The sequence below is a fragment of the Neovison vison genome, chromosome 3 (genome assembly GCF_020171115.1).
Source record: "Neovison vison isolate M4711 chromosome 3, ASM_NN_V1, whole genome shotgun sequence".
NCBI lineage: Eukaryota > Metazoa > Chordata > Mammalia > Carnivora > Mustelidae > Neogale > Neogale vison.
In genome coordinates, this window is record NC_058093.1 from 31449031 (window position 1) to 31475736 (window position 26706).

Sequence of the window (26706 nt, forward strand, 5' to 3'; positions counted from 1 at the left end):
GGCTATAGAACCCTTCTTGCCTCAACCTACTATCTACTGAATAATACTTATAAACATCAGATCAATCTAATGTTTTATCAAAATACGTATTTTCTCTTGTGTTGCATTTGCACAATTACCACTCATTCACATGGCCTACCTGGCTCCTCTAGACATCCGTGTTTGCAGCTCCTGCTTTCTGGTTCGGACCCACTTTGTATGGGTGGGTCATTCCCACCCAAATGAACGGATTACCCTGAATTCTTGCAAGGCCCTGACAAAGTAGGGGATTCTTACTTTCACTTGAAAGGTGAGTAAACTTTGTTTCAGGGAGGTTAAGTGATTTGTCCAAGGTCACATAGGTCGTGAGTAGCGAAAGCAGGGTTCACTTTATCTTTTTTTTTTTTTCTTCTTCTTTAAAGATTTTATTTATTTATTTGACAGAGAGAGAGAACACAAGTAGGCAGAGAGGCAGGCAGAGGGAGAGGGGGAAGCAGGCTCCCTGCTGAGCAGAGAGCCGGATGCGGGGCTTGATTCCAAGACCCTGGGAACATAACCTGAGCTGAAGGCAAAGGCCCCAACCCACTGAGCCACCCAGGCACCCCCAGGGTTCACTTTAAATCTGTGAACTTTTTTATTACATGAACCTCAGACTTCACTTCAATGAATTTTTCTTTTGTCCTGGACCCATCCTTTGTTTCTATTTGGTTAATGACTAGCCTCTCTGTCACAGGCTGTCATCAAAGTGAAGAATGGCACTCAAGAAGTTCCACCCGTGACTTTTATGCTTAGAATACCAATGTGATGATTAAAGAAAATCACTACTTCCTCCCCCACTCTACATCAGATGGTAGTATTTTAGTGAAAATAGATTACACTCTGCTTTTAAGTGAAGAGTCGACTTTGGAAATTAATTCTTGCAAAATGCAGCGGATAAGGTAACACCGTATTTAAGTTACAGTTTCTCTCACTAGAGCTTACAAAAAACAATCAGCATGACTCACTGATCAAAAAAGAGCCACCTGGCAGCAGAAGAGGCAGGCAGTGTTTAAGAAAGAATGTCCTGGCATATATACCTTCTACTGATGGCGTGTAGCTTCGATATCAAACTGGAACATACCCACCTGGCAAAATGTTTCATCAGATTGAGTTTATCATACACACGGTATGGCAGGGTGCTGTAGAAGTTATAAGCAAATTGTCAGAGTCCAACAATTTGTGTTTAAGTTCCAACCCTTTTCAGCAAGGTGGCCTTGAACCAATTGTCTAAGCAATCTGTACTTTCATGTTTTCATCCATAAAATGAACATACGAGGACTTATGTCACAGGCACAGACTGTTGCATTTAAATAAACAGAGCTTAATACATGTCTGGCATGTAGTTAAGTGTTCAAAAATGCTAAAGGGAACGAAAAACCCTATAAGCCTGAGCTTTGGTTCCAGTTCTTAAGATGCTTCAGACAGATCAAGACCTTAATTAAGGTCTTGCCCATCTGATAGATATCCAGGGGCTAAAGTGGTTTGGTTTTGCACGTTCTCGTTTTATCTTTACTCAAAGGAAAAACACTACTTTAAATCTCTTGCCGGGGGATTATGGTTTATTCTATGCTCCCCACTCCCTGCCCTCATCCTAGGAATACTGAGTCACTAAGGCCATTTAAACCTGAATAGGCAGCACTTTTGAATATAAACAGAAGCTTGTGACTACAGAAGGCACAGAGGTCTGTGATGCAGGAAGGAAAATGTTATCTCTGAAGCATCTGGGTAGACAAGGATGAGGATGCAAATATTATAGCAAGTCTGAACACTGCTCATGCTTCTCTGCATCTTTGGGAAACTAGCTTTCAACATAATTGTAGGAGCAGATCAAACGAAACTTAGAGATGCATTTGACTTCCACAGAAGCTTTCCCTGACCTCCCCTTGGTGTGTGGTGCTTCTTTGTACTTGTGGTAGATACTGGCTAGCTGCTCAACAGATTTGTCTTTCCATGCTCACAGGACTCTATTTCCTACCTCCAAACAGTAGCTTAGGCCCATATGATAAGTTCTGGCCAATAAAATAGGGGAGCGAGAATAAAGCCTTCAGCTTTAGAATCATCCATTCTCTTAGGTGGTGGCCGTAGGTGTCACCTGTAGAAGATGAGAGCCTCATAGGAGGGAAGGAGCTTGGATCCAGTTCACTGCTTGCCAAGTTGCCAGAAAGATCCTCTGGATCTTCATCAGGTTATGATGCTTGCTAGAAACAATACTGAAGTGTGTTAAATGCTGAAAATATGGGGCTTTGTATTACAGAAGTTAGCAGTCATTGCCCTAAATAATAGAAAAACCTCATTTATTGCACTACCCTGAAATCAATCTCAAAATTATTAAGATTACATGTGGCAATTTTGATATCCACTCTGCCAACTCATTCTAGAAAATGTAGGGGAAACTGCTTTACTGGTCAACGTGATGGTTAATTTCAAATGACCCTGACTGGTCATGGAGGGCCCAGATTTTAAGAATCTCTGGGTGTGTCTGTGAAGGTGTTTCTGGATGAAAGCAGCATTTAAATGAGTAAACTCAGTAGAATGCCCTCCCCAGTGTGGGTGGGTGTCATCCATTATATTGAGGGCCTGAATAGAATGATGGGGGAGAAAGGTGGAATTCATTTAAATGAGTAAACTCAGTAGAATGCCCTCCCCAGTGTGGGTGGGTGTCATCCATTATATTGAGGGCCTGAATAGAATGATGGGGGAGAAAGGTGGAATTCCCCTCTTCTGCTTCCTGCTCAGAAGGAACTATCTGAGATAGAACATTTCATCTTCTACTGCCCACGGACTAGGACTTATGCCGTTGGCTCGGCTGGTGCTTGGGCCACTGGACTTGAACTGAACGACACCACTGACTTCCCTGGGTGCCAGGCTTGCAGATCATGGGACTTCTCAGCTTTCGTAAGTGCATGAGACTATTCCTTATAAAAAGTCTGTATCTGTATTTCTATAGCTCCATCTTCCATAAATACAGCTTTAATACAGTTTGACTTTCTATCTTGAACAAGTGGGATAGAAAATGCCAAGCCTAGTCTGCCACAGATCATAAATACATTATCAACTACTCTACCTATTAGTATAGCTGATGCTAGAGAGGTATTTAACTAGGAAATAAACACAAAATAACCAGACATAACCCAGATTCTTTTTATTTCAAGGTCTATGTTTTAAAATATCTCTAGGAACACTAAACAGCATGCTCTCATTCTCTGAAGCCAGCTGCTCTTAAGGGCTTTAGTTAAGACACTGTAATAAGTCTTGAGACTGATTTTCAATTAACAAGGGCTTAGTCAATTGACAGTTTGTTTAATGAAATGGTATAATGATGGGAGCATTCATCCTTAAAACTATGGCTCTTATCATTTTTGTATCCCACATTCATTTATGATTTGATGAAATTTAGGAAGTTTCTCCCCATAAAAACACACATATACATATCATTTACACCACGTTTTAGGGATACTCTTGGGACTCCTTGGAGCCCCAATGCACTCTCAAGGATCCAACAATCCAGAATTAAAAGTCTGTGGCAAGGATGGGTAGCTAGTCACTACCAAAGGTGTTAGAGAAGGTATAGTACTGTGGATGTTGGAGAAGACAGGTTATATTGCTAAAAATGCTGAGAATACTGTAGTCCTCTTATCCATAGGAGATACATTCTAGGACCCCCAGTGGACACCCAAAGCCACAGATAATACCAAATTCCATATATACTATGGCTTTCTTCCCTAATGTACATCTACCGATAAGAAAGTTTAATTTATAAATTAAGCACAGTAAGATGTTAACTGCTAATAGTAAAATAGAATGATATAATATGCTATAATAAAAGTTGTATAAATATGGTGTCTCACTGTCTGCTGGAGATTCTCTCCTTTTCCCTCTGCCCCTCCCCCACTGCTAACACATGCTCTCAAATAAATAAATAAATAAATCTTTAAAAAATACCTGTCGTATTATAATTGCCATTGTACAAACAAGTAAATGGGCACAAGGAAGTTAAGAAACTTGCCCTAAATTGCATTATCAGTAGTACGTGGGGGAGCCTAAATTCCAACCAAAGATCACTGTCTTAATTACACTCAGATACATACAGAATCTCATAAAACCTAAGTCTGATTTGCTAATGTGCTGTTCTCAAGGACAAGGGCTATTTAAAAGTCAATGTTTTTTATCCTCTAACTAAGCACACTCAATTAAAACTCAAGATTTTATGTTCTAACCAAATGACAATCAAGAATTAATTGATTTAGAAACAGCAGGCATATGGAAAAATTATGGAAAAGAGACAACCAGATTCCAGGTCTGTATACGGCAACTACTTTATTATTTTCAAATGCAAACTCTTTGCATTTAGTTTGCTATTTTACAATTTTACAAACTAGGTATAAAAGACCATAAATAAATGACATAAGTTATGTGTACCTAAAGTTCATGAAGGGAAGAAAAATACCTTGACAAAATAAAACAAAATAGAAAAATCTATGTCTAACTCAAGAGATCGCTCAAATTTCAGAACATGTAGGAGCCAAGCAATGTTCTGTTAATTTCCTTTTCGGTATGAACTAAATTATAATATGCCTTATACATTCTAATTTTAACCACAGTCCTTGCATATTCCAACATACCTGGAGTGATACAAAAAATAAATGCACTCTTCAGTGTGTATCAATGGTTGATGTTGTTTGGAGAATGTTAAATAAGTGAAAATATTGCTTCTAGAACTTTCCTTTACTGGTCAGATTTTGATGTCTTCAGACAAATATTGAGGCTATAAGCGTGTATGGATTAATACACATATCCTTCACAGATTGAATACAAGAGCTCTCAAAACACACATACCAGCAATGTAGTGAGCACAACCTGTCTTGAAAATAACTTTTTCAACACACCAGAACATTTCATCCTTGACTGCTAAAAATAATTTGGGGCCAGTGGACACATGGTGAAGCTATGTGATTTGGTGCAGGGGAACAGCTTAATGCTGCCTAACGGAAGATCTGAGCAAGACTGAGCATCTGAACTCACTAGGCCAGCACTCGCTTATGGGGCTAGATACAGTCCCTGAAGTTGGCCTCCTGCCCTGATCCCTGGGGAAAGATGACCAGCTCAGAGATTCAACCTCATTTCTTTATACATATTTTTCAGGCATCAATGCATAGGCACATCCCTTTAAAAATATATTAAAGTCCCCAAAAAGGGGTGAATTAACATTTGTCACTCTGGCATAGCTATGAGAACACAATGCCACACACCCTGTCAGAATGTAATAAATACGTATTGATGATTTTCTCTACTTACTCAACATGGGGTTCAGAATCTTTTTTTTTTCCATTTTTTTCCCCTGATTTGATGGTATAGCTTATGAAAATGGCCACAGTTTCTGCAAGCATAGCTTAGAATAGGCAAGGCAGCCACTCAGATTATGAAAAACGGCAGTATGTTGGCTGAAGTTTGGCATACGTGTCCTATCGGAACTGAATCTTCACACACCGACCTCAGATCCTAGAAGGCTAAGGACCGTCAGAGTTAGCTGCATATTGGTAACTGTAGAACTCTTCCTGTGTACGGGGAACCTGAAATCACTTGAGGACATTTAATCCCAACGATGCTAACCTCAAGAGTCACTGGCATGTATTTTTCTGTGACATTGAGAGACAAAGTATTAATCCAGAACACATCATCTCAAAGCTGACACACGCGTCTACGTTCACCTCCGGAAGTATATGAATTGCATATATTTTGTTCGCATTCAACGAGTCCATTTACGCAGGATAACAAAGGCTACCTCTATTCCATTTGGGGTTACCAGACAAATTCCACCCCCTTCTCTCTCCCTTAAGAAACCGGCAATTCCGATGAGAAGCTCAATTGGAATTAGTGATTCTGATGATGGGCTGTCACCTGAATGGATGGACACTCTCAAGTTACCCCATCGCCAAGGTGAAAATGCCTCCATCCTAAGCTGCAGGCTTACTTACTAAGCTTCGTGTGGCAGCTACAGAATACACTTCTAAATACAGGACACTGAACATTTCCGGGCTATCTTTCTCAGGGGACCCGTGCGGGTCCACCAACTCATGTGGCTCTTCATCTCTGAACTGGCGAGAAACCAAAACTCTCCGGGTGTCGCCTTCCACAACATTCACAGGCAGTGCTAAGCATGAGGTCCTACACTCACACGCACATACACCCGCGGACACGCACTCTCACACCTATGTACACACATCAAAAGAGAGAAGTCAGCTCGTAGTTAGTCTAGGAAAAAAAATATATTTGTATCACGGCAATGGCACACCCTGGGTAAAATGTTACTTCAGCAATGCATATCATAGGCAGCTCACGGGAACTGGCTTTGCTTTCTGTGGAGGCACCGAACCTGGTGTCCATGGTACGACCTGTAGCCTTGCGTCGCTCGCTGCCGCGCCAAGGCAGCAGTGACGTACAGGAGCGAGATATGGAAATACATATAAATAAAACCACGAGGAGTTTAGGAACAAGGGCTCTGCAGAGCTGGTGCTGCGAGACAGTACATTCCTCAATGCCACGGGAGGACCCGTGCTGAACCTTGCCCGGCTGCGGTTTCTTTCACTGGGAAAGGAGATTCCAACGTCATCCATGCATTCTTCTCGGGTATGGGTGTTGTTTCATCAGTGTCTTTGCTCCAGGACTGGCATGAGCAGAAGCAGAAGAAACGTGTTTCGAAGGGACTGAGGAGGGTGTGTTCTGTTTTCTTCTGTGGGCTTTGTAATCAACAGGAAGGGCTGTGAGGCCAAGATAGCAGAGTCTACTCCCTGTAGAGAAAAGAACAGGAGTTGAGACAAAACAGCAGCCAAGATTGTCAGCCAGTTGTCAGCCAATATTGCAAGAAAGAAAGAGAAGCACGTAAAGTCGGTACGGCTCAGTAAGAAGTAATTCAGGAGGGAGAGCGTGGAGATCTAGCTTCTCTCCTCGGACAAATGACAACTGGAGTAGCAACAAGATAAAGTGGCTATTAATAGCTTAATTGTAACAACTCGAGGAAGGTACCGTCTTTCCCCTATCGAATGGACAAGGCTGTCAAACATAGGAAAGCTCAGCTACCTGCTCAGGGTACCTGCACCAGGTCCTACATGGTGAAGGAGTCAAGCTGGGATTGGAACCCACACAGTCTGAGCCTAGAGCCATGTCTTAGCCACTGTGTGAACAGCCACTCTGTGGAAATGAAAATTCTGACTTGGAAGAATCGTGCAAGAGGAGAAGAGAAGAATTGTGCAGGTTGGTCAAGGGATGTGAAAGGCGAATTGTACTACCGGAAAAGCCTGCGCTACTAGCACCCAGCCTTTCCAGAAAGGGAAATTGGGTATCTTGGGAAAAAATCTGGAAATACCACAATCTGCCAATATTCAACACTATGATTGAAAAAATGCAAACCAAGAGAGAAAAAGCACTGAATGCTTTTCTTAAAAAGTAACTTCTTCTTTTTTTTTTTTTTTAAGATTTTATTTATTTATTTGACAGAGATAGATCACAAGTAGGCAGATAGGCAGGCAGAGAGAGAGGAAGGGAAGCAGGCTCCCTGCTGAGCAGAGAGCCCGATGCGGGACTCGATCCCAGGACCCTGAGATCATGACCTGAGCCGAAGGCAGCGGCTTAACCCACTGAGCCACCCAGGCGCCCCAAATGAAGGAGAGCATCTAGCAAAGGATTTACACGCGCTGCATGTTAACAGGCACAGAAAGGGAGCGTCAGGGAGATGTCTGGTGTGGCAGCAGGAAAGGTTTAGGGGGCTCGAGCCCACCAAGAACCAACCAGTCTCAACTGTCCCATCAGTCTAGAACAGAACAAGATCAGCAGGACACAACGGAGTCTCTGTGGCTCCTCTCCTCTCACTAATCAAAATGAACAATAATAAGGAATTTTCTCTTCTTTCCTTTGTGACAACTAACCACCAAGATTTCTTCAGACACCGTATCTCCCACCACAATGGCCGTGTTTAGCAGTGGATGACTTCAGGTGGAGAGCAAAGGATTAAGACCAGAATCTATCTCCACAGACAATTTTGCTTGTTTTAGTAAACCAATTCTTTATTTGCTTGTTTTGTACATATGTGTGTTTACGTATGTGAGCTACACATCAAATTTAGTTCCTTTGAGGTAAATAACCATTATTTAGTCCTGTAGGAAATACTTTAGAGAGAGAAATAAAGTTTTCTTATAAAATATTGACAGAGATGACTTCTTAAGCAATTTAAAATTCTAAATGTAGGTAAGGTTTTTAACTACCAAGCCCTTCTGGAAGCCACTTGTCAACATCATTCATTTTGCCAATTATGAGGAAAACCAAAGAAAAGGAGCCAGATCTACTTTTCCAGCTGTGGTTTCTCTGGGGATAATCAAATGCGCAGGGTCGGCACTAGGCAGGCATGTATTTACATGCAGGATAAGGAGACATGAGTAGGACCTTTACAACGGATGGAGTACAATGAACACCGTATGGATATGCCCACTTTTTTGAAGGTGATTTTATTTTGTTACTAGAATTTCCATTCTTAGAGGAGAAAAAGGAGTCCCCAAACCATGTCTGTCCCCTGTGAGTTCACCAACACTCTTCTTCAATAGTTCCCAATGGGATGTGGGCTTTTTGGGGACTCAGTATGTATGTTGAAAGGGTTGGATGTTTGGAGTGAGAAGTGTGGGAATATGAAGGATTCTATCTAGTTAATTCCAGAATACTTTGCAGTGGAGAAAAAGAAACCTTTGCTCCTTTGAATTCTGGCAACTCCTTATTTGAGGGAACTGCTTGAACAAAGAGCAAAGCATATGGTCTATGTGGTATCATGAGGAAAGATCTATTAGGAAGACATCAAAGTGTCTTTACCATCCAGTTCTTTTCATTACAATGGGGTCTCACTTGTCCATTTCTCCCTTGTCCATTATAAAATAACAATGTCATGAATTTCAAGGCTAAATGATAAAGGAATACTAGGTAGGTCTGCCATCTCTTGTAGAGATACATGTTTAAATCGAAGCCTCATAAATCCACACAAGGCAAAGCAGCTTCATCTGCATGGCTCCCGCTACTGAACTCCATTTCACCCTACTCTGGCATGTCACAATACAACACTTGGGTTTGCGAGTGAAAGATGGATGAGTAAGACTTGGAAAACACTGGAGGAAGAGTATACCTTCCTTCTGTGAAGTTTAGTCCATTCTACCTAAGAGCATTTCATGTACACTTGTAACAACGCCATGTGTTAGGAAAGGTGTTATTATTAAAGTATCATTATCTCTAATTTGCAGGTGGAGGGACTGAGTTATAAAGAAACATGGAGTGAATTTCCCCGTGTCAACATCTCATTTGGCTTTAGAATCCATAGCTGTCTGGATGCCAGAGCCTGGCTCCAGGCCCTGGGAAACAATGGAACATTCCTATTGTCCTCCCCTTTCTTTTTGAAACTGTGTAACTTCACGGAAGCAGTGGAGTTTCACTTCAACTGTTACTGGATATTATTTTAGGCACTGAGAAAGCCCTTTTTGGCCTTCCCATTGGCCTGGATTCTAACTCATACAATGTGTTCAAATTAATATCCAGGAGGCAACCTTTGAATGTATTAAGATTTCAAGCCTCACCCGATTATTCTGCACGTACCCAAAATGTGTGCTGAGAAATAACACCAGGACCTCAGCACAGTGTCCAGCATTAACTTGTTAGGGTATCTTACAACTGACACACTCTCTCTTTTGAAATGTTCTGCTTTGTGTATGTTCAGTGTGTAGAAAAATAACTCATCCTACGTTGTTGCCTTGAAAAAAGCAAGGCTTCTAATTATTCAATGTATGCAAGGAAACACTCTTTTGACTTCCAAGATAACGTCATCATGCTACCTTATTCGAACTGGTCCATGGAGACTGAAAATAAAATACATTACAGCTTTCCTGAAGGAAAAAGTTACATAGATTTTTTTGTTTGTTTGTTTGTTTTTTGTTTTTACAGCAAACAAAAACCCCACCAATATATCTGTCACCTTTGAACATGAATATCCAGAACTCTTAGGGTTCGGCAAAAGTGGTGATAAAACAAAAATGGTTGGAGTAGTTTAAAAAAAAAAAAACAAAAAACGAATTTCATATTCCTTCTGAACAGAAAAGCTTTTACAACCAATGCTGCAAAAAGGTTTTTACTAAACTGTCATGATTTGACAGCATCAAATTGAACATGCCTTGCTCTATAAGAAATAGCTTTCAGCATAACCAAGGGGGGGAAGGTCATTAAAATCAGCCAAGCTCGTGTTTAAAAGTGGTGAAAATGGAAGAGTTTAGGAAGTTAAAATTTGTCCAGTCGAAAAAGTTAGGCATTTTTTTTCTAGGAATAAACAAAGCCATTTAATTCATGTTTCAAGAAGAAAATTCTGGGATTAACCAGAAGCATCTAAGGCTAATGGTTTTGACAGACGAGCAGTGTGTGTTCCAGGAAGTCTCATTCTGATAATGAGGACATCAAGGTGAATTCTTTTTTTTTTTTTTAAAGATTTTATTTATTTATTTGACAGAGAGAGATCACAAGTAGGCAGAGAGGCAGGCAGAGAGAGAGGGCGAAGCAGGCTCCCTGCTGAGGAGAGAGCCTGATGTGGGGCTCGATCCCAGGACCCTGAGATCACATCCTGAGCTGAAGGCAGAGGCTTTAACCCACTGAACCACCCAGGCGCCCCCAAGGTGAATTCTAAGTCTCGCTACTGACTTCTAGGTAAATCTTCCCTGGCTGACCCTGTTTGGTGCAGGGGTTACTGAAGCAAGACAGAGAATGAGAATAATGGACAGATCTTCCAGTAATTCTCAAGCAGTCAAGTCTCTCAAAGAGTGAGGCATGATCCAAGGTTACAGGTAATTACCAGGTTAGGGTTAGGGTCCAAAAGATACCCTGTAAGTATTTGTGGCATGAATAGATGGCACCAAAGGGCAAGAGAAACCTTGTGTGAGAGAAAGCAAAGCAAGCAAGGCTCTAGGTGCCATGTTTCCAAACCTGACATCGTACAGTTCCTAACTCACGTCTTCCCAGAACAGCAGGGAAGCCGTATCGGTCTCCACACTGGTCTCCTCTCCCATTGTCAAGAGAGGACTGAACTCTTGAAAGAACCCCAAACTAAATGATAGACATGAAAGAATATTTATTGCCCAGCGTTTCAAATTAGATCAAGTTAAGAAAAAAGTTTTCATTGGGGAAAGAGTGCTGAGGTTTTGTTTTGCCTTACCTTGTAGGTTTGGGTTTGCTTCTTTAAAGGAGGGAAGTGTGAAAGTTCCCTATTCAAGATTGTCATGGTCCGCTATCCATAAGGTAGTTACAGTAAGTTTGTAGAGTCCCAAAATACGACTTTATATGGCACAGCCTCAGGCCCAAAGAAACAAACCTTGTCTGTCCAGTGACGGGGAGGTGCTTGGGTTTTATTATTATTTATTATTATTATTATTTGAAATCCACTTTCTTTTTCTTTCCAGCCCCTTATGTCATCATAAGCCAACGGGGGGCTCAAGCACCGAAGGAGCAACACTCATGAGCCACATGGTTTTCACCTAGGTTGTTTCCTATGGTATGAACCAAGCCTTAAAAGCTACAACTGAGTCCTTCCAGAATGTTCCTGGGCATGGTATCCATTCTGGTGAAAGCAGGATGACGGTCATTTATGCCACAAACAAAATACTGCAGTTGTAATTCCCATTGGAGAGAGGATCAAGGACGTCTCGGAGAAGCTGAGTGTCTAGCAGCAACTGCGGCATCAAACTCGAAGGTGGTGTTTCTATTTATATACGTACATGTATTTTACAAACTGGTGATGGACGGAGTACTTCTGAGAAACAATTTGTTCCAGGTCTAATTTCAAACGACGGCTGTCATTTCTGCGAAGCCCCACAGTTTTGGCGATCTGTACACCAAGCAAAACTGCGGGTATTGATTTTTTTTTTTTTCCCTTAATTTCCGAGGGCGAAGACGAAGTAAAAAAAGTGCAGTTCTTCAATTAAAGTGCATGGATGAGGTAAACTAATTTCAAGAATTTCGAGTTTATTCAGTACTGGCTCAGACAGGAACCATTCTGCCATGGATCTGCTGCATTTGGGTTCTCATCGCCTGGACACTGCTCAAAATCTTATTCTGGTGTGTGACGGCTGTGATGCCAATTCTTGCCAGGTCCCTGGAGGTGGGGGAGAAAAAAAAAGAGGGCCAGAAAAGTTACACGAGTGGAGAATCTCGTTTCCGGGCTTCATGCAGACACACATTTGAAATCAGCCACAATTCATACAGCACAACAAGGCAGGTGTATTCAAATGTTTAATTAAGCAACTGAACGCAACAATGTAGGTGCTTTTAGAGGCTCTGTAAAATTATACTCAATCAAAATGAAAGGCATTCCAGTTTTCTTTTTTTTTTTAATGAGGAGGATGATAATGCAGCTCAAAGCAAAAAAAGAAAAATACTATTAAATCTAGATTTACCCTTTGGTGTTACATCGCTGAGTACTTACTCCTGGTTCATGTGCACTACAGCCTCTAGTGTGGTATAACCAGCAGCCGTGAAGTTATCCTTATACCGGTCCATTTTAATGGCCTGGAGCCAATCGCCCACTGACACCACGGCAGAGAATTCAGGGGAGCTTGGATCCAACAAGGCAGTGTTAGGTCTGGTAAGGGAATGAGGGAGCGGAGACAGACAAGGATGCTCAGTGAGACGGCAAGATTCAGAAGTCAGACTGCCTAATATAGGTGCTGAAACGCCAAGGACGGGCTTTTTAGAGGGGTCTACCTATTGTTCAATGGCATCAGGAGGTTTTGCATTTTTGTTTTGGGGTTTTTTTTGGCCCTAATTTCACGAAGTTGCTAAAAGTGTGTATCAATCACCTTATCTGTTCTTAACTGCACTTCCTGCATTTGTTTATGTGGCCTTCTTCGTACATTAATGATTATACAGGTCTTTCAATATTCTTGCCTGGGATAAAGACTGCGGGAGACCTTGTGGCTGAAACTGGATCCGTCTTTGCCGGAGAGTGCAGTCCCTGCCGGCACAGAGCATTACATACTTCAGGACAGCATCTATGGAAACCCTAGCGAAGTATGAGTAAGGAAAACTTGAGAGCTTGCAACTTGCCAGACTTGACAAAGCGGACAAAACAGCAAGAGTTCAAGTCCAGCATGCTCCCAGCCAGGTTTGCAGGCAGGCTCAGTGCACTCAAACAAACTTGGGACAGCAGGGAGTTAATGCCCTCTTTAATCAGCCCATGCCTGGCCAGCACGTGTGCCAAGACGGGAAGGAAGAATGGCCACTTTGATCACTGCTTGGATTGTGGAATGTGCTTCTCGTATTCCCTCTTAGATAATCATTTCAATGAATTCTAAGCACTTTTTATTAAGTTATTTATTAGTTTATGCATTTCTCAGGCCAGGTGTTTTATGTTAGGCCATTGTCAAGAGTGACAACAGCTGAAGGCAGGAATTTTGCCATTGTCATGATATTGATACCTGACAAAACATCTATTTATGGAAGCATTTATTAAGAGAATTATAGTCATCTTCAACATCAAACTACTTAATAATCACTGGATAGACCTTCACAAGGTATTTTATACTGACAGTGACACAGGTACTTGTTTAAATTTTCTTCAACTCCCATTTCCCTAGAAATTACAGATGTGGTTGATCTTAACATTTTGACTGAATTTTCATCCCGAGACTGTGTTGCTTGAATATACTAAATCAGAGTATCATCGTTACTGAATTTTAACCAAAAAAAATTATTTTCCTATGGAAAGAAAATTAAGTCAATATAATGTCTTGATTTTCTACATAGCAGAATTAATCCAATTCCTTTGTCTGTTTTATAATTTTTATCTGTTACTTTAATTTGCATTACTTCTTTCTTACATAACTGTTTTACCAAAGACATGTTTTATCAGTTTTGTGTCTTTGTGTGCTTTTATGTACATTATTCTAATAAATTTTCTGAGTAAAATTCCTATAAATTTTTATGGCACAAATAATCAGGATTTAATTCTTCCCCCCAATAACAAATGACAGCACAGAGGATTTTAACATTACTGTTAATGCTTACAAGTAATACTTATCTTTAGACAAAGACCAATAGCTTGCATTTCTAACTTTACACCAAGAGCATTAATAGGGCCACATGAAGGCTCTAGGTACCTGACAAGGTCAAAATGACCTAAGGATGAAAAATATCCTCATTCAATATCAATTAACTCTAAGCGTCACTCTCAAGCTTGTTCTGGAAGTCTCTGTGCTCTTTGTGGAACACCATGACATTTGCCCAATTTTGTGCTGAATCACAAGCAATGTTATACTACATCTCATTATTAGCAAGCAGTAATAAGCATCCAAGGTACTGAAGTACTGTCAGCGAGAAAAATTTAGAATTGAGAAGAGTATGTCCAATGACTCAATTTGTTCTCAATTTGTTCTGCATAAATGGTACAAAGCACACATTATGCAATATTGGTAATTGAAGAGTTTCTGCCAGCAGGAGAAACAAACACCAAGTACCAATGAACCCGCCTTAAGACACTCAGACAATATGCATGGGATCTGGAGCCGGAGATCCAAAAGCTGAAGGAAGTTCACCTTGGAATAGAAGAGGCCACCTACACCTCTCAGAGAGCTAAAGAACAAGAAATCGCCCAGAAATGCCAGGAGATTTTTTTTTTTTGAGTCACTTGACTATCAAGTGGCAGAAATAAGATGTGAATTCAGCCCTGAGCTTGATCATGAAACTGCTGGGATTGTGGCCAGTGCTAAGGGATCTGAAAGCTTAAAATGATAGAGGGTCCTCTTCTGTCTGTTCCAGGTTCTTTTCTTCATGCATTGTAATGATCAGTATATACCACAACCATTAGGCTAAGTCTCCAGAAGACTGGAGGAGACACTCATAGCACTGACCAAGACTGGTCTATCTTCCAAGACAGGAAGATCTTGGATATCATGGGGAAAACGTTCTCCTATTTTTAACTCAGGGTCATGAAGAACCTGGGGGAAGTACAGATTTGGAGGTGAGTCAATGCCTCACTTCTTGTAGGCCTGAAGCAGCTGGCCAGTTGTCTTAGGCTAATCTTATTTAATAGCAACGGTGGTCTATACCCTTCCGGATGGGACAGGTAGCTGAAGCTTTCACTAGTGAGGCCCAGTCCCCAGGTAGAAAAGTTCCTGTTGAATTACGGACTTGCAGTATCCTTACCTCCTCTCTGGACTGGTAGTGCTTCTTCTTTTTGCACTTTCCAATGAAATAACTACCTCCTTCACAGGGGGTTCAAGTCTATTCATTTTTTAAAACCCCTCTCAAACATTCATCCACACGCTTTGTAACCTGATCAGTTTCTATTTTGGTCCTGTTTCCTTCTACTCATGAAAGACTCAAAAAAGAAACTTTCAGAACGGAAACCAAATGAATTTCTTGCTTTAAAGCCTTTAAGCACCTATAACACTTTCTAAGTCAACTTAAAAATACAGTGCAGGAAAAGCTGTCCTTGGCTCATTTTTTACTAACCCAGTGTTCCTTTCCTTTTCCCAAATATAGCATCCCGTGACCTGCATTTCTTCCCAAAGTCCATTATCATGTGTCTCCCTAAATGTTCAGGTCTAGCATCATCAAAGAAGCATCTTTATTATTTCTTTGCTCCTGGTTCATTTTTGTTGATATTATTATTTTTTTTAATTTGTTTTTCTTACGACTATTTGAGGCCTGACAGGTGTTAGGCTCTTCAACATGGTAAACAAAATCATCATATATACTCCTGAGATATATGATTAACTGAGAAAGAAGCCACCCCAGTTGCAGAGAGCTGTGCAGTGGCCTCTGACAAACAGGCAGGAATTCCAGGGAGCCCGCACTCGCCTGCCACCTCCAATGTATCCTTTCATACATCACTATTAAGCAAGCATGGCCGACCTGGAGCTCTCGGTCCCCGTCCTCTTCAAGCTGTTGGGGTTGCGGATGAGTTTGTCCAACATGTTGACAATCTGCCCGAATTTCGGCCTGTCACTCCGCTCCTTCTGCCAGCAGTCTAGCATCAGCTGATGGAGTGCAATGGGGCAGTCCATGGGAGGGGGTAGCCGGTAGCCTTCCTCAATGGCTTTAATTACCTACCAAAGACAACAGAATGATATATAAGCTGCCAGGGAAGCTGTTGTTAGAGATCCACCCTCCTGACCAGCAAGTTCCCCACTCATCCAGCTGCCAGCAAGCTTGAGCATGAGAACGGCCCAATGTCTTCACAGAAGCCTCTGCTGGAACTGAGTATTGCTGGCAACAGGGCAGGGAAGCCAGCTGTTACTACACGGTGTTCTCAGAGGGCAGGGAACTGTCAATCTGAAATTCTAAAGGGAAGATGCATCAATGTTGCCAAGTGGTTAGAACATAATCAGATCAACAACCTGGTGGTGGCCTGGCCCTGAGAAATCACATGGCAATGACCCTCCCCGTTCTAGATCCAGCAGCAGCTAAACCCTCTCAGCAAAGGGGACTCTAACCTAGTGTTAAAGACCTTCCTTAAGAAGCATTAATGGTTGCATCCAAGATGGAAGCCCCTTTTATCATTTTAAGCCTCTGTCCACTTGCTCAGACAGCTCACGGGACAAATACAGAAGCCCACCTTCCAGACCTCCCCATCCAGAAGACACTACCTCTCTCTAAAATAGCACTCTCCTCAAACGCTCTAGATGCCCAACTATTTTTACTTTTGGAAGACCACACTATGCCAATACGCCAATTTGGTATCTTATTCTTGATCTTGGCCGGCTGTCAAATGACACTGATAAAAGGTGTTAGTAAGGAGATCTAAAAAAAAGTGTTAGCAAAGAAAATTAAAACAAACACACAAATTTCTTTGAGGACATTCCCATTTTGAAGAGAAGAAGCTCTAATGGTAGATGGTAATTGTCTTATTGCTCAGTTCTCCCTGCTTAATAAAACATAAGCAAACCCTTCAACAGTCTTTCTTCTCATTCTACTTTCTCTAATCTGTCTTTACAGGTATTACGGTACTTTTCTTATTGGCATCCTGCTAAGCCCCTCTTCTTTTAGGGTGTGAATCCCAGGAATGTAAAATCACATAACTCACGCCCAATGTAAGGAGGGGAATTATTTCATAACTTCTTGGCTACTTATCAGCAGTATTTATGGGCATCCTATGAAATTCTGGACGTACTTTTGTTTGTTTGGAGATATTTAAAGTTTTATTTGTTTTAAATCAGATTTTTTTTTTTTTTTACCACTTTGGTAGGAAAAAAAAAAATCAGGTTTTTTTTTTCCCGATTTTCTGAAATGTAACTTTCAGCGAAATACGAGAGCTGTAGCCATCTCAATGACCACATTGGCGTTCGCCCTCCCGTAGGGTTTATTTACTGTCCAAAAATTGGTCTTCAACAGAAAACAGTTAATTCAGTTGGGTCCAGTTTCTAGGTATCAGTACGACTATTGTCTTTTTAGCTAGCACACAGTTCAACAATCATCCTGTGATTTATTAAGCCCTCTGATCCTTTTTTCTCCCATGTATCTTTGCCAACATCCTGTTGTATTAGTGCTATTTACCACTCCTTCTAGTGTAGACTTCTATATGCTACCTTACGAAACATTATTCTATTTATTTCTAGCAATTACATTAAGTCAGTTTGATCTTCGGACTTTCTTTTATCTTTCCAGGTGCATGGTGTTGACTCTGGACTTGATGAAAACATTTCACATTGAATTGATGAGAATGAGAGCAATATTGGGCTAATGCCAGGGTAACACAATTTGTTATAAAACCCTCAGACTGCTTAATACTCTTTCATTAGCTCCCTCTCCACTGCCAGCTTGGAAGATGGCTTGTGGGTTAACAAAGCATATTTTCTCAGTTTGCTGCTGAATGTTTTGTTGGGGGGGGCACTGATGAGCAAAACAAACAAAAAAACTTGGTAAGTTTGCCATATTTTCAATAGCTATTTTGATTCTATTCACCATATGCCAAATGAATTCTGATGAAAGTAATTCCCCAGTTACATTTCCTATTGATCCCTGTTCTACACAGAACCCAAAAGAGACAAATACGTGTGAATGACTAATCAATATTATTTGTGGGAGAGACTTGGCTTCAGATGTTCTTCATGGATAAAGCCAGACAATTGAAAGTTTAAGACAATAAAAACTGTTTTCATATAATACAGAATCTGTCAAAACTACAGGTCTGAAAATATTTAGGGCAGAAAAATGGACAGCATCTTTTAGATCCCCTACTCCTACAAGCATTTGGTCAGGACTCTCAACTGAAATGAAGTTGAAGTATCAAATCATTAAATGAGTAAACATATGCACTACTTGCTCCTGTAGGTAGTTTCTGTCCCTCTGAAAGTCTCTAATCTGAAACCAAATGGAAGGTGTCTGTGACACAATCACAGTAAACAATAGATTACACACCACTCACCTCTCTAGTTTTGTCCCCCTCTTCCCCTGCTCCAGCCTGCGATTACCTATCAGTTATGCTAGCTACTGGCTTTCTTCCTATCTGCTATGAACCTTTCTTTGTAACTTACAGATAACACAATGTCAACACTATCATTCCTCTTAATCTGGTTAGAGAATTTTTTGCCCCACTAGACACGGAGTGCATTAGCTTCTCCATTGCTCTGAAAAGTCTTTTATCGATAAGGTAACCAGCATCTTACTTCCTGAGTACACCTGGTTCTTCATTTAATTGTCAAGCCTTTGCAACTTCCTGTTGTTCCAGGATGAGGCAGATGGGCAGAGGGCATTCCATATGAGAAGCATTTTGTAAAAGATGATTTTTCTCCCAAACTATAATTTTTATCATTGGTAAACTGAATACCATGCCTTTGTAAACATCCTCTGCTAATATTTCACTTCACATATATAAGTAACTAACAAGTGTTCTGGGAAGACCCCCTGGTTTAAGATTTTTGTTTTTGTATTTTTTCCCCCTTTCACACTGGAGATGTTTGTAATTAAATTCTATTACTCTGGAATCTTATTAGTGTCATTATTGAATGGTTTTCTGAAATTGCAGGCATTGTGGATACTCCCTTACGAAGTCGTCCAGATGGTACATTTAAAAGGGATGTGCATAATTTACAAAGGGTCATTTAGTGAAGCTTTATTTTAGAGTCCTCAAGGGGCAAGCTCTGATTACAACTATGCCAGCTTTAAAATATTCACTAGTTTTCTTCCAATAAACCTTTGGTGTCAATTTTTTCACATGTGAGATTTGTGTTTTTCGTATATCCTTGTATTTTCTTAAGATTCAAAGTTGAATTGTTTCAGTATGGATTTGAGCATTAGTCAAGTAAAATACTGTTCCTTATCACTCATCCATCCACCTATGTAAGTATCTACTGAATCTGTCTTCCATACTATCCCATTTAACCTACATAATTTTGGGCCTTGAAATCCATGACCATAAAGTTTAACTAGATTACTACATCCGTTTTTGTTGAGAATCTTGCATTCCGTGTATCATTTTAAGCTCAGCCCTCACTCCATCTCATGCTGATGCGATCCTTCCAGAATCTCAATGTGAAGACATATTTTAGAACATAAAGACTCACGTCTTGATTAGACATATCCCAATAGGGTCTCTCTCCATACGACATCACTTCCCACATAACGATTCCATAGCTCCATACATCACTCGCTGATGTGAATTTACGATAAGCAATTGCTTCTGGCGCGGTCCACCGGATAGGAATCTTGCCACCCTGTGAACATTCAAGCCGTAAGTTATTCCCTAAGTACATCACTGATGTGCCATTTCAGTCACTGAATGTTGTTACTGTTTGGAAGCAGGTCAGCAACATTCCTGAGATAGCTCTCCAAACAACAGTAAGAGACTTGTTTATTTTAACTAGTCTTTGAGGTTGAGACACTTCTCCTCATAGGTTTTCTCTAGTCACAAGGAAGTGAATAAGTAATCTGTTTAATTATTTTTTAAAAGTCTACCTATTACCTGAGCTCTGCTTTCAGGCAATATTGTAGAAGAAAAGGAATTTCAGGTTTTACACAATGCTTATGTCATCATGGTATATCAATGGATGTGTCACGGAGACTCTAGTTGACTTCTTGTTGGATTCTCTCACTCAGCAGCACAAAGGCAGTATTTAGAATCACTTCTGAAATCATGAACTGTGGAAGTTAAACATGACCACACTGTGATCCTACTTTTATATAGCATGAGAAACATGTTTAACATGTTTAGAAGATAATACATTACATAGTCTCTCAGCAAAAGCCAAATACCAGATGTCAGAGCTGTTACTGTCTTCAGTGGGGTGAGGACACCCACAAAATGGTTCAAGCAATGGAGTATTACTCAGGAAAAGTTTAAAATGCTGTTTTCTTGTTTTGTTTTGCCTCAAATGTCTACTGTTTGATTATACTTATGTGAAAGGTATTTTTAATGGAGTTTCAAATTTCTTAAGTTTCCACCTAAGGAAATTAATGCAACCTGAATTCAGACCCTTAAGCTGTTCAAGAGAACATCATTTCAAAGTCTGCTTTACTAAGGCTACTAAACAAGGCAATAAATTGTACTAGAAATTATACTGATTCTTACTGGCACTTACCCTGAAACTTCTTCTGGCGCTTACTCTGAAAACCTAGTGTGTTACATTTCTGTTTGTTCTATGCAGAGGATGCTTGTGCTGCCTTCTGCCTTCCTTAACTATTTGGCTAAGGTTTTATCTATGTAAATGCTCCTTCTAGAAGCCGCCTTTCACTTTCCTCTCTCCAAATACTGGAAAAAGAATGAAAGACCTTTAGCATTCACAAAGATGCATTCTTTCCTAACTGAATGGACTCAGAATTCAAAAGTGGATATATGTGTAGTGTAGACTCAAAACTAGAGCCAAAGAAAATGAAAACTACAAGAAAAAAAAAATAACCAACCAACCAACCACTCATAACCACTCACACTAACAAACGAACAAACACAAAAACATGATGCTTAGGATTGCTAATGCAAAATGAGCACGGAAGGAAGAAAATGGCTGTTAACTGTCTGCTTCTCATTGATTTCAGCAGTGCCAGCCCTAATGGCCAATAACTTTTATGATTCTGTTTATTTCCTTACTATCTTATATTCAGCTTTTCCAGCTAAGATAGCATAGCCATTAAATGTATCCTGATTAACTCTTAAACTGTGTCCCCTAATCCAGCTTATCTACCAGTAGCAAAATGAAGACCAATAGACACTAAAAATTCTCTCATAGTATAAATGTTTTATAAATCTTCTATCTACATTCCCAGATTCAGTAGCCAACCAACTAGAAACATTGCTCCGTCTCGTTTAAAATAAAAAAAATGTTTTTAATAATAGATAAGAACCAAAGAGAAAATATAAAACGGGAAGGAAGGAAGGAAGGTAGGAAAGAAGGGAGGAAAGGAGGGAGGAAGGGAAGAAAAATTAAGTGTAAAAACTGCGTAAGTAAAGCTCTAGTTTGCAGTAAAGTAGTCACACATCTTGAGGCGGTTTCAAAATCCCTCAGAAACATGGCTTAAAAATGAATGCGTGGGCATGAAGAGGCTCTGAATGATGAGGAAACTTACAAAATCACAAAGGGCTTAAACATCAAAGTGAGAAAAGAGGCACAGTTTCATCAGAGTCAAAACCCAGAGGTCGTAAATTCTCCTTACCCTGGTGGTGTAAGCAGCTTCCGGATCGTCCTCAAGCACTCGTGACATGCCAAAATCGGACACTTTGCAGACCAAGTTGCTGTTTACCAGAATATTCCGCGCAGCTAGATCTCTGTGCACGTAGCTCATGTCAGATAAGTACTTCATCCCAGACCCGATGCCACGAAGCATGCCCACCAGCTGAATGACAGTAAATCTGCCATCGTTCTTCTGTGTAGGAAAGGAATGAGAAACCATCTCATTAGCATGAGGTCTAATTAATTTTCACCAGGCATTTATTACTTGAATCTTTTTTGATATCTGTATCAAGTATGCAATGAAATTCAACATTATTTCCGGACCTTTCTGAACAAAGTCACTTATTCTTTACTAGAGTGCATCCTAGGAGCTGGGTTTGCTTCCTGTAGTAGATGGAAATTATCCAACTGTAATGAATCTACCGCTCAAACAGCCCCACCACGCAAGAATGAATCTAATACTACCTTCATTGAACATGGATTATTTAATAGCCTTTAAAAATCACATCATTCTCTATGTCTCCTCTTCCTCCCTTGCCCCATTAAAAAAGTCCATGAATACAACCAAACAGAATGGACACAAGGAGTCTGTTAGAGTCTTCTAAATACCAACATTCTTGGGTTTAATATAAAGTAGTCACGTACCCTGAGGAATGCATCCAAAGAGCCATTCTCCATGTACTCTGTTATGATCATTACTGGTTTACCTAGAGTTTTCAGAAAGAAAAACACAAACCCTTGATGAGCACTGCAGTTAATGAGATAAAAATGGGCTGTGCACAATTTTACTGCCAAGACACCTGTCTTGCGCGATCTAATTTAATTAAAACAAGCCAAGCTTATGCCTCAGCTGTGGGGAGCTAGGAATGAAATATTAAAAGGACGGGTAGGTTTAAATTCCATCTGGAAGGTTAACCCTTTGGGTGGCTTGTTGACAAGGTCTTTAACTAAAGTGGCCTCTGGTATCCAGGGAGCACATGAACGGATAATTGCTCTCTCAAGCAAAAGGGGAAGAAGATAAATGGGCAGGTCTGTGTAAAGGCAAAAAAAATCTTTAGGATAATTAATTTATTTTGTCCCCAGAAGAGCCACTTGTGTGATGCTAAAGCAATCAATGGATAGAGAAACTTCTTTACTGATTTAGAGAAACCCAAGTTTCTGGAAGCAGTAACCACACTGAATACTTTATCACTCAAACACATCTCAAAGCTTGAGCATGCACAATATTAACTGTCCCCTCCCCTCTCTGCCCACCTGCCTTGCTAGGGTCAGGAGCTGTATCCTTTTTTTTTCCTTTTTATAATTAAAAAAACAAAAACAAAAACAACCAAAAAACCCCCCTTAATTCTATTTGCTCCCTTAAACCGACAACCTCAGCAACAACAAACAATAAAAATCAGAGAAAAGGTTCAGTAAATTAATTCACCTGAGACAGCAGGTTAATTCAGTACTAGAACATTCTTGCTCCCCCCCCCCCACTTGTTCCCCCCACTCCCACAAAGAGAACAAAATTATTTTAAGATTTGGGAGAAGTGGGGGGAAATAATTCTCTCATTTCACTTTGGTTTTCTTTCTGAGGAACCTAGGAAATAACCATTCTTTAGTTTCTTAATTGCTATGGGCTCAAGGTCTGAAATTCCTTCTTTCTACGTGGTACTTGTGGGAGGGGTGGAGAGGGGAGCGTAAATCCTCCGTATAGATAAAAGCAAAGAGAACACAAAAGATTTCCTGGGAGGAAAATAAAATGCTAGTTTGATAAATCAAAAATATTCACTTTCATTGCTATACTTGTGGAATGTTCAGACTCAGACATTCAGTCAGGGAAAATGGACTAGGACATGTCACTGCTGCAAAGTTCCTATAATTACTCTAAACCAATACCTTTCCCACCCAGAAAAGACTCTGTTCTGATGTGGGCACACGGGGGGAAATGTCTTCATCTCAGAGGGAAAAATTAGGAAGAGCAGTTTTCAAAGCCGTCCAAATTACCCTTTTTTTCCCACTATGTGTTTGGTGTCCTAAGAAAGCATTCCAAGGTAAAACTTTGGAAACAATACCATGGAGACTTTCTTTACAGTGATGAACAAAAAGCTGGCAGAAAACCTGGAAAGTGTGGTGTAGATCAAAGGCCAAAGAAAAACCATTTCCCGTCTCTCTACACCTTTTCTGTCCTCCTCTCAATACAATACAATACATAGGAAGCTCTTAGTTTCAGACTCCTTTACCCTCTACATCTGTGGCCACAGACAGACCAAATGCATCTAAAGGACTTTTAATGAACCCGCTTCAATCAAAAGATACTTCGTCAATTAATGAGAAAGGTTGACTCTCTTGCATTAACACCTACTCCAATTTCACCAGATCTCTCTGGAGGTGTGGATAAGAGAGTAGAAGATCCAAAAGATGGGGGGGGGGCAGGAGAGGGGAGAGAATTTATAGTCTCCTGGACAATTTAAGAAGTTACTCAAGTAACTGCTGGTAATGAATTCACACGCTTCCACACCACCTCTGCACCCTCACACCTCCCTCCTCTGGCGGTTGGCACCCTCTTTACAATTTTTCTGCATTCCTTGTTCTGTTTATTGAAAGTATCCATTTGTCAGAATCTTTATGAGCTCTCCAAGAGAAACAGAGATGAAGGTCTCCATAAGCAGAAGGGCTTATAAAATGGGTCTCAGGTGGGCTCACGGATGGACAGGGCTCCTCCCCTACAACAGGCAGGGGTGCAGTGAGGGCAGACCAGCGTCGGGGGAGGGGGACAATGCCTCTGGTGGCAATTTTAAATCATTTTAATTCAGTGACAACTGCATTATGCAAATGCATCCAGTCGTTTATAACAGTTACAGCTGTAATAGCTACGGGTTTTAGAGGCACGGTGGGACTTTAATACAAAGATCCCCTGTTTCTTCTCTCTACTGCAGAGGTGCTATGAAAATCACTGTCTGCAGCAGGAAAAACACCCCAAGCTGAACAGAGCCTCCTTTTGAGAAAATGGACCTGCAGAAGTATTTAAACAGAATGTTATCTTTCAATTAAAGTAGTGAAGGGCTCTGGGCAGCCCTGAAGGCCACGGGCAACAGAAAAATATCCTGTCTGTAAAACTAATCTTAAAAAGCAAATAGAGCTATTCTATGCTAATTATAGCCTTCGCCTGAGGTAGAAAATTATATACCCTTAGCACCAAGGTTCCGTTTCTGAAGGACTCTGAAGATGGGGAAAGATGTTCTTCTTAGGATGCAGTAATACCAGTTTAACACCTAGGGAAGATTTCTGTTGTTGTTGTTTAAATTTGCCAAGCATTATGCTCAATACGGGAACTACTTCATCCAAAAAAACTCTGCTGAGGCAAGTTCTATTTTTAATTTTATGGTACAGATGAGGAAACTGACGGTTTGAGCAACCAGTCCAGACCACATGCCCTCTGAGCAGTAGAGCTGCCTGGAGCGTCTCTGGTCCCCTCTCTGGCCACGGGGCCAAGGGGTCTCTAAGTCCGGTCCTAGGAACCACAGCTTTGGTTTATCTCCCCGCTCTGCAGAAATGCGAACTCACCGCCCCATTCCCACTGCTCAGTCAAACCTGAGGATGCGGTCCAGGAAGGCTAAATTTTAACACGTTTTCCAGAATTCTGATGTCGGTTCAAGATCTCTGAATAAACATACACTTCCTCTCGCTTTTTCATAACCTCCTTATTTTCTCTTCCTAAAGGTCCCAAACTCTTGTGTCTCACTTCCCTGCTCTGCCCCAGACGGCATGTCCAACGCTGACTTGTTAACCTCCCGTTCCCTCTCCACTGCACACCCCCCCCCACCCTTCGCCCATTCTGCACATGCTGACGGAGGATGCTTTTTGTAGGCACCTTGAATCAAGTTGGAGGAACCCCGGCCTTCCTGGAGACATAGCCCTGGGGCTTACAAGATCCTTGACTTGTACTCAGGTAGTAGGTACCGAGGCTCCTGGAACAGAGCCATGTTCAACAACAACGGCTTCGGCTGGACTGTCTGTCCGTGTGGTGCTTTATAAATTGGTCTTAGCCAGCCTTACAGATGTATTCACGGTTTGCTTCACAAAATGCATCTGTTGAGCTGTGTCGTATTTTAACTGAAGCGTGGTTCACGGGCTTGGGGAATGCTAATGGGCTAAAAAAGGGAAGGTTCATCCAGGTGTTACTGTAAATAGGTGCCGAACAGCAACAGCCATAAATCAGGCAGAGCAGACAAGCAAATCCCCCAATATAATAAAGATTTCCAAGATTCACTCCCTGCATCTGGAGCCGAAGCTTCAAGCACAAGGTGTGGCGAGGTTTTTTTGTGGTTTATATGAAAAGTACTTAAATTTTATTTTGCTTACCATCTGCTTGCGCCTACCCTGTGACAATCAGTTTGGTCTAGCGAAGGTTTGAAAGATGGCGAGGCATACCGAAAATCTGCAGTATTAATTTCCCTAAAATCTCACACAAGCTGCCTTGGAAATAGGGAATCAGCCTAAACCGTAGACCCATTGAGAGCTGACTACAAGATTAATGACTTGTCCTGCACTGATTTCCTCCTATTAGCAATCAGTGGGTCTGCTCCATCTGTCATTTCCCTGGAAAGAAAATGTGTGTTTAATTTGCCAGTAACTTCTAACTTGGCTTTGTAAAGGGAGCGACCCACGTACATTTGGTGACAACGCCTTCCAAGTGAATTATGTTCGGGTGGTCAAACTGTCCCATGATGCTGGCCTCACTCAGGAAGTCTCTCCTCTGTTTGTCTGTATAACCGGCTTTCAGGGTCTTGATGGCTACACAAATTTCTCTCTTGCCAGGCACTTTGAGACGCCCGCTGCATACTTCACCAAATTCACCTTTGGGAAGAAAAAACGAATCAACCATGGACCAGAAACACATTCAAGATGAAAGAGGAATAGCAAACGTTTGTTGAGTACTTTTTACATGCTGGGCACTGTGTTCATGTTTTATATAGATCAAGGAAATTTCATGTATACCAATATTTACATAAATACATGTATATACACTATGTTC

At 40.9% G+C, this 26706-nt stretch overlaps 1 protein-coding gene across 2 annotated transcripts in view; it reads right to left on the minus strand.

Annotated features, from left to right (window-relative positions):
• Positions 1 to 4309: 4309 nt before the first annotated feature.
• EPHA4 (EPH receptor A4) overlaps positions 4310 to 26706 on the minus strand; it is a 144239-nt gene continuing 121842 nt past the window's right edge. Inside the window, exons 12-19 of one of the 2 annotated variants that reach the window (XM_044241685.1) lie at positions 26343 to 26528; positions 22332 to 22393; positions 21670 to 21879; positions 19587 to 19736; positions 15937 to 16130; positions 12509 to 12664; positions 11243 to 12178; positions 4310 to 6806 (exon numbers count right to left, since the gene is read on the minus strand). In XM_044241685.1, coding sequence (XP_044097620.1) covers positions 12064 to 12178; positions 12509 to 12664; positions 15937 to 16130; positions 19587 to 19736; positions 21670 to 21879; positions 22332 to 22393; positions 26343 to 26528 — 1073 coding nt within the window. In that variant the 3' untranslated portion in view covers positions 4310 to 6806; positions 11243 to 12063. Of the gene's footprint in view, positions 6807 to 11242; positions 12179 to 12479; positions 12665 to 15936; positions 16131 to 19586; positions 19737 to 21669; positions 21880 to 22331; positions 22394 to 26342; positions 26529 to 26706 lie in introns of those variants that run through there. The other variant, XM_044241686.1, reaches the window with a different exon arrangement.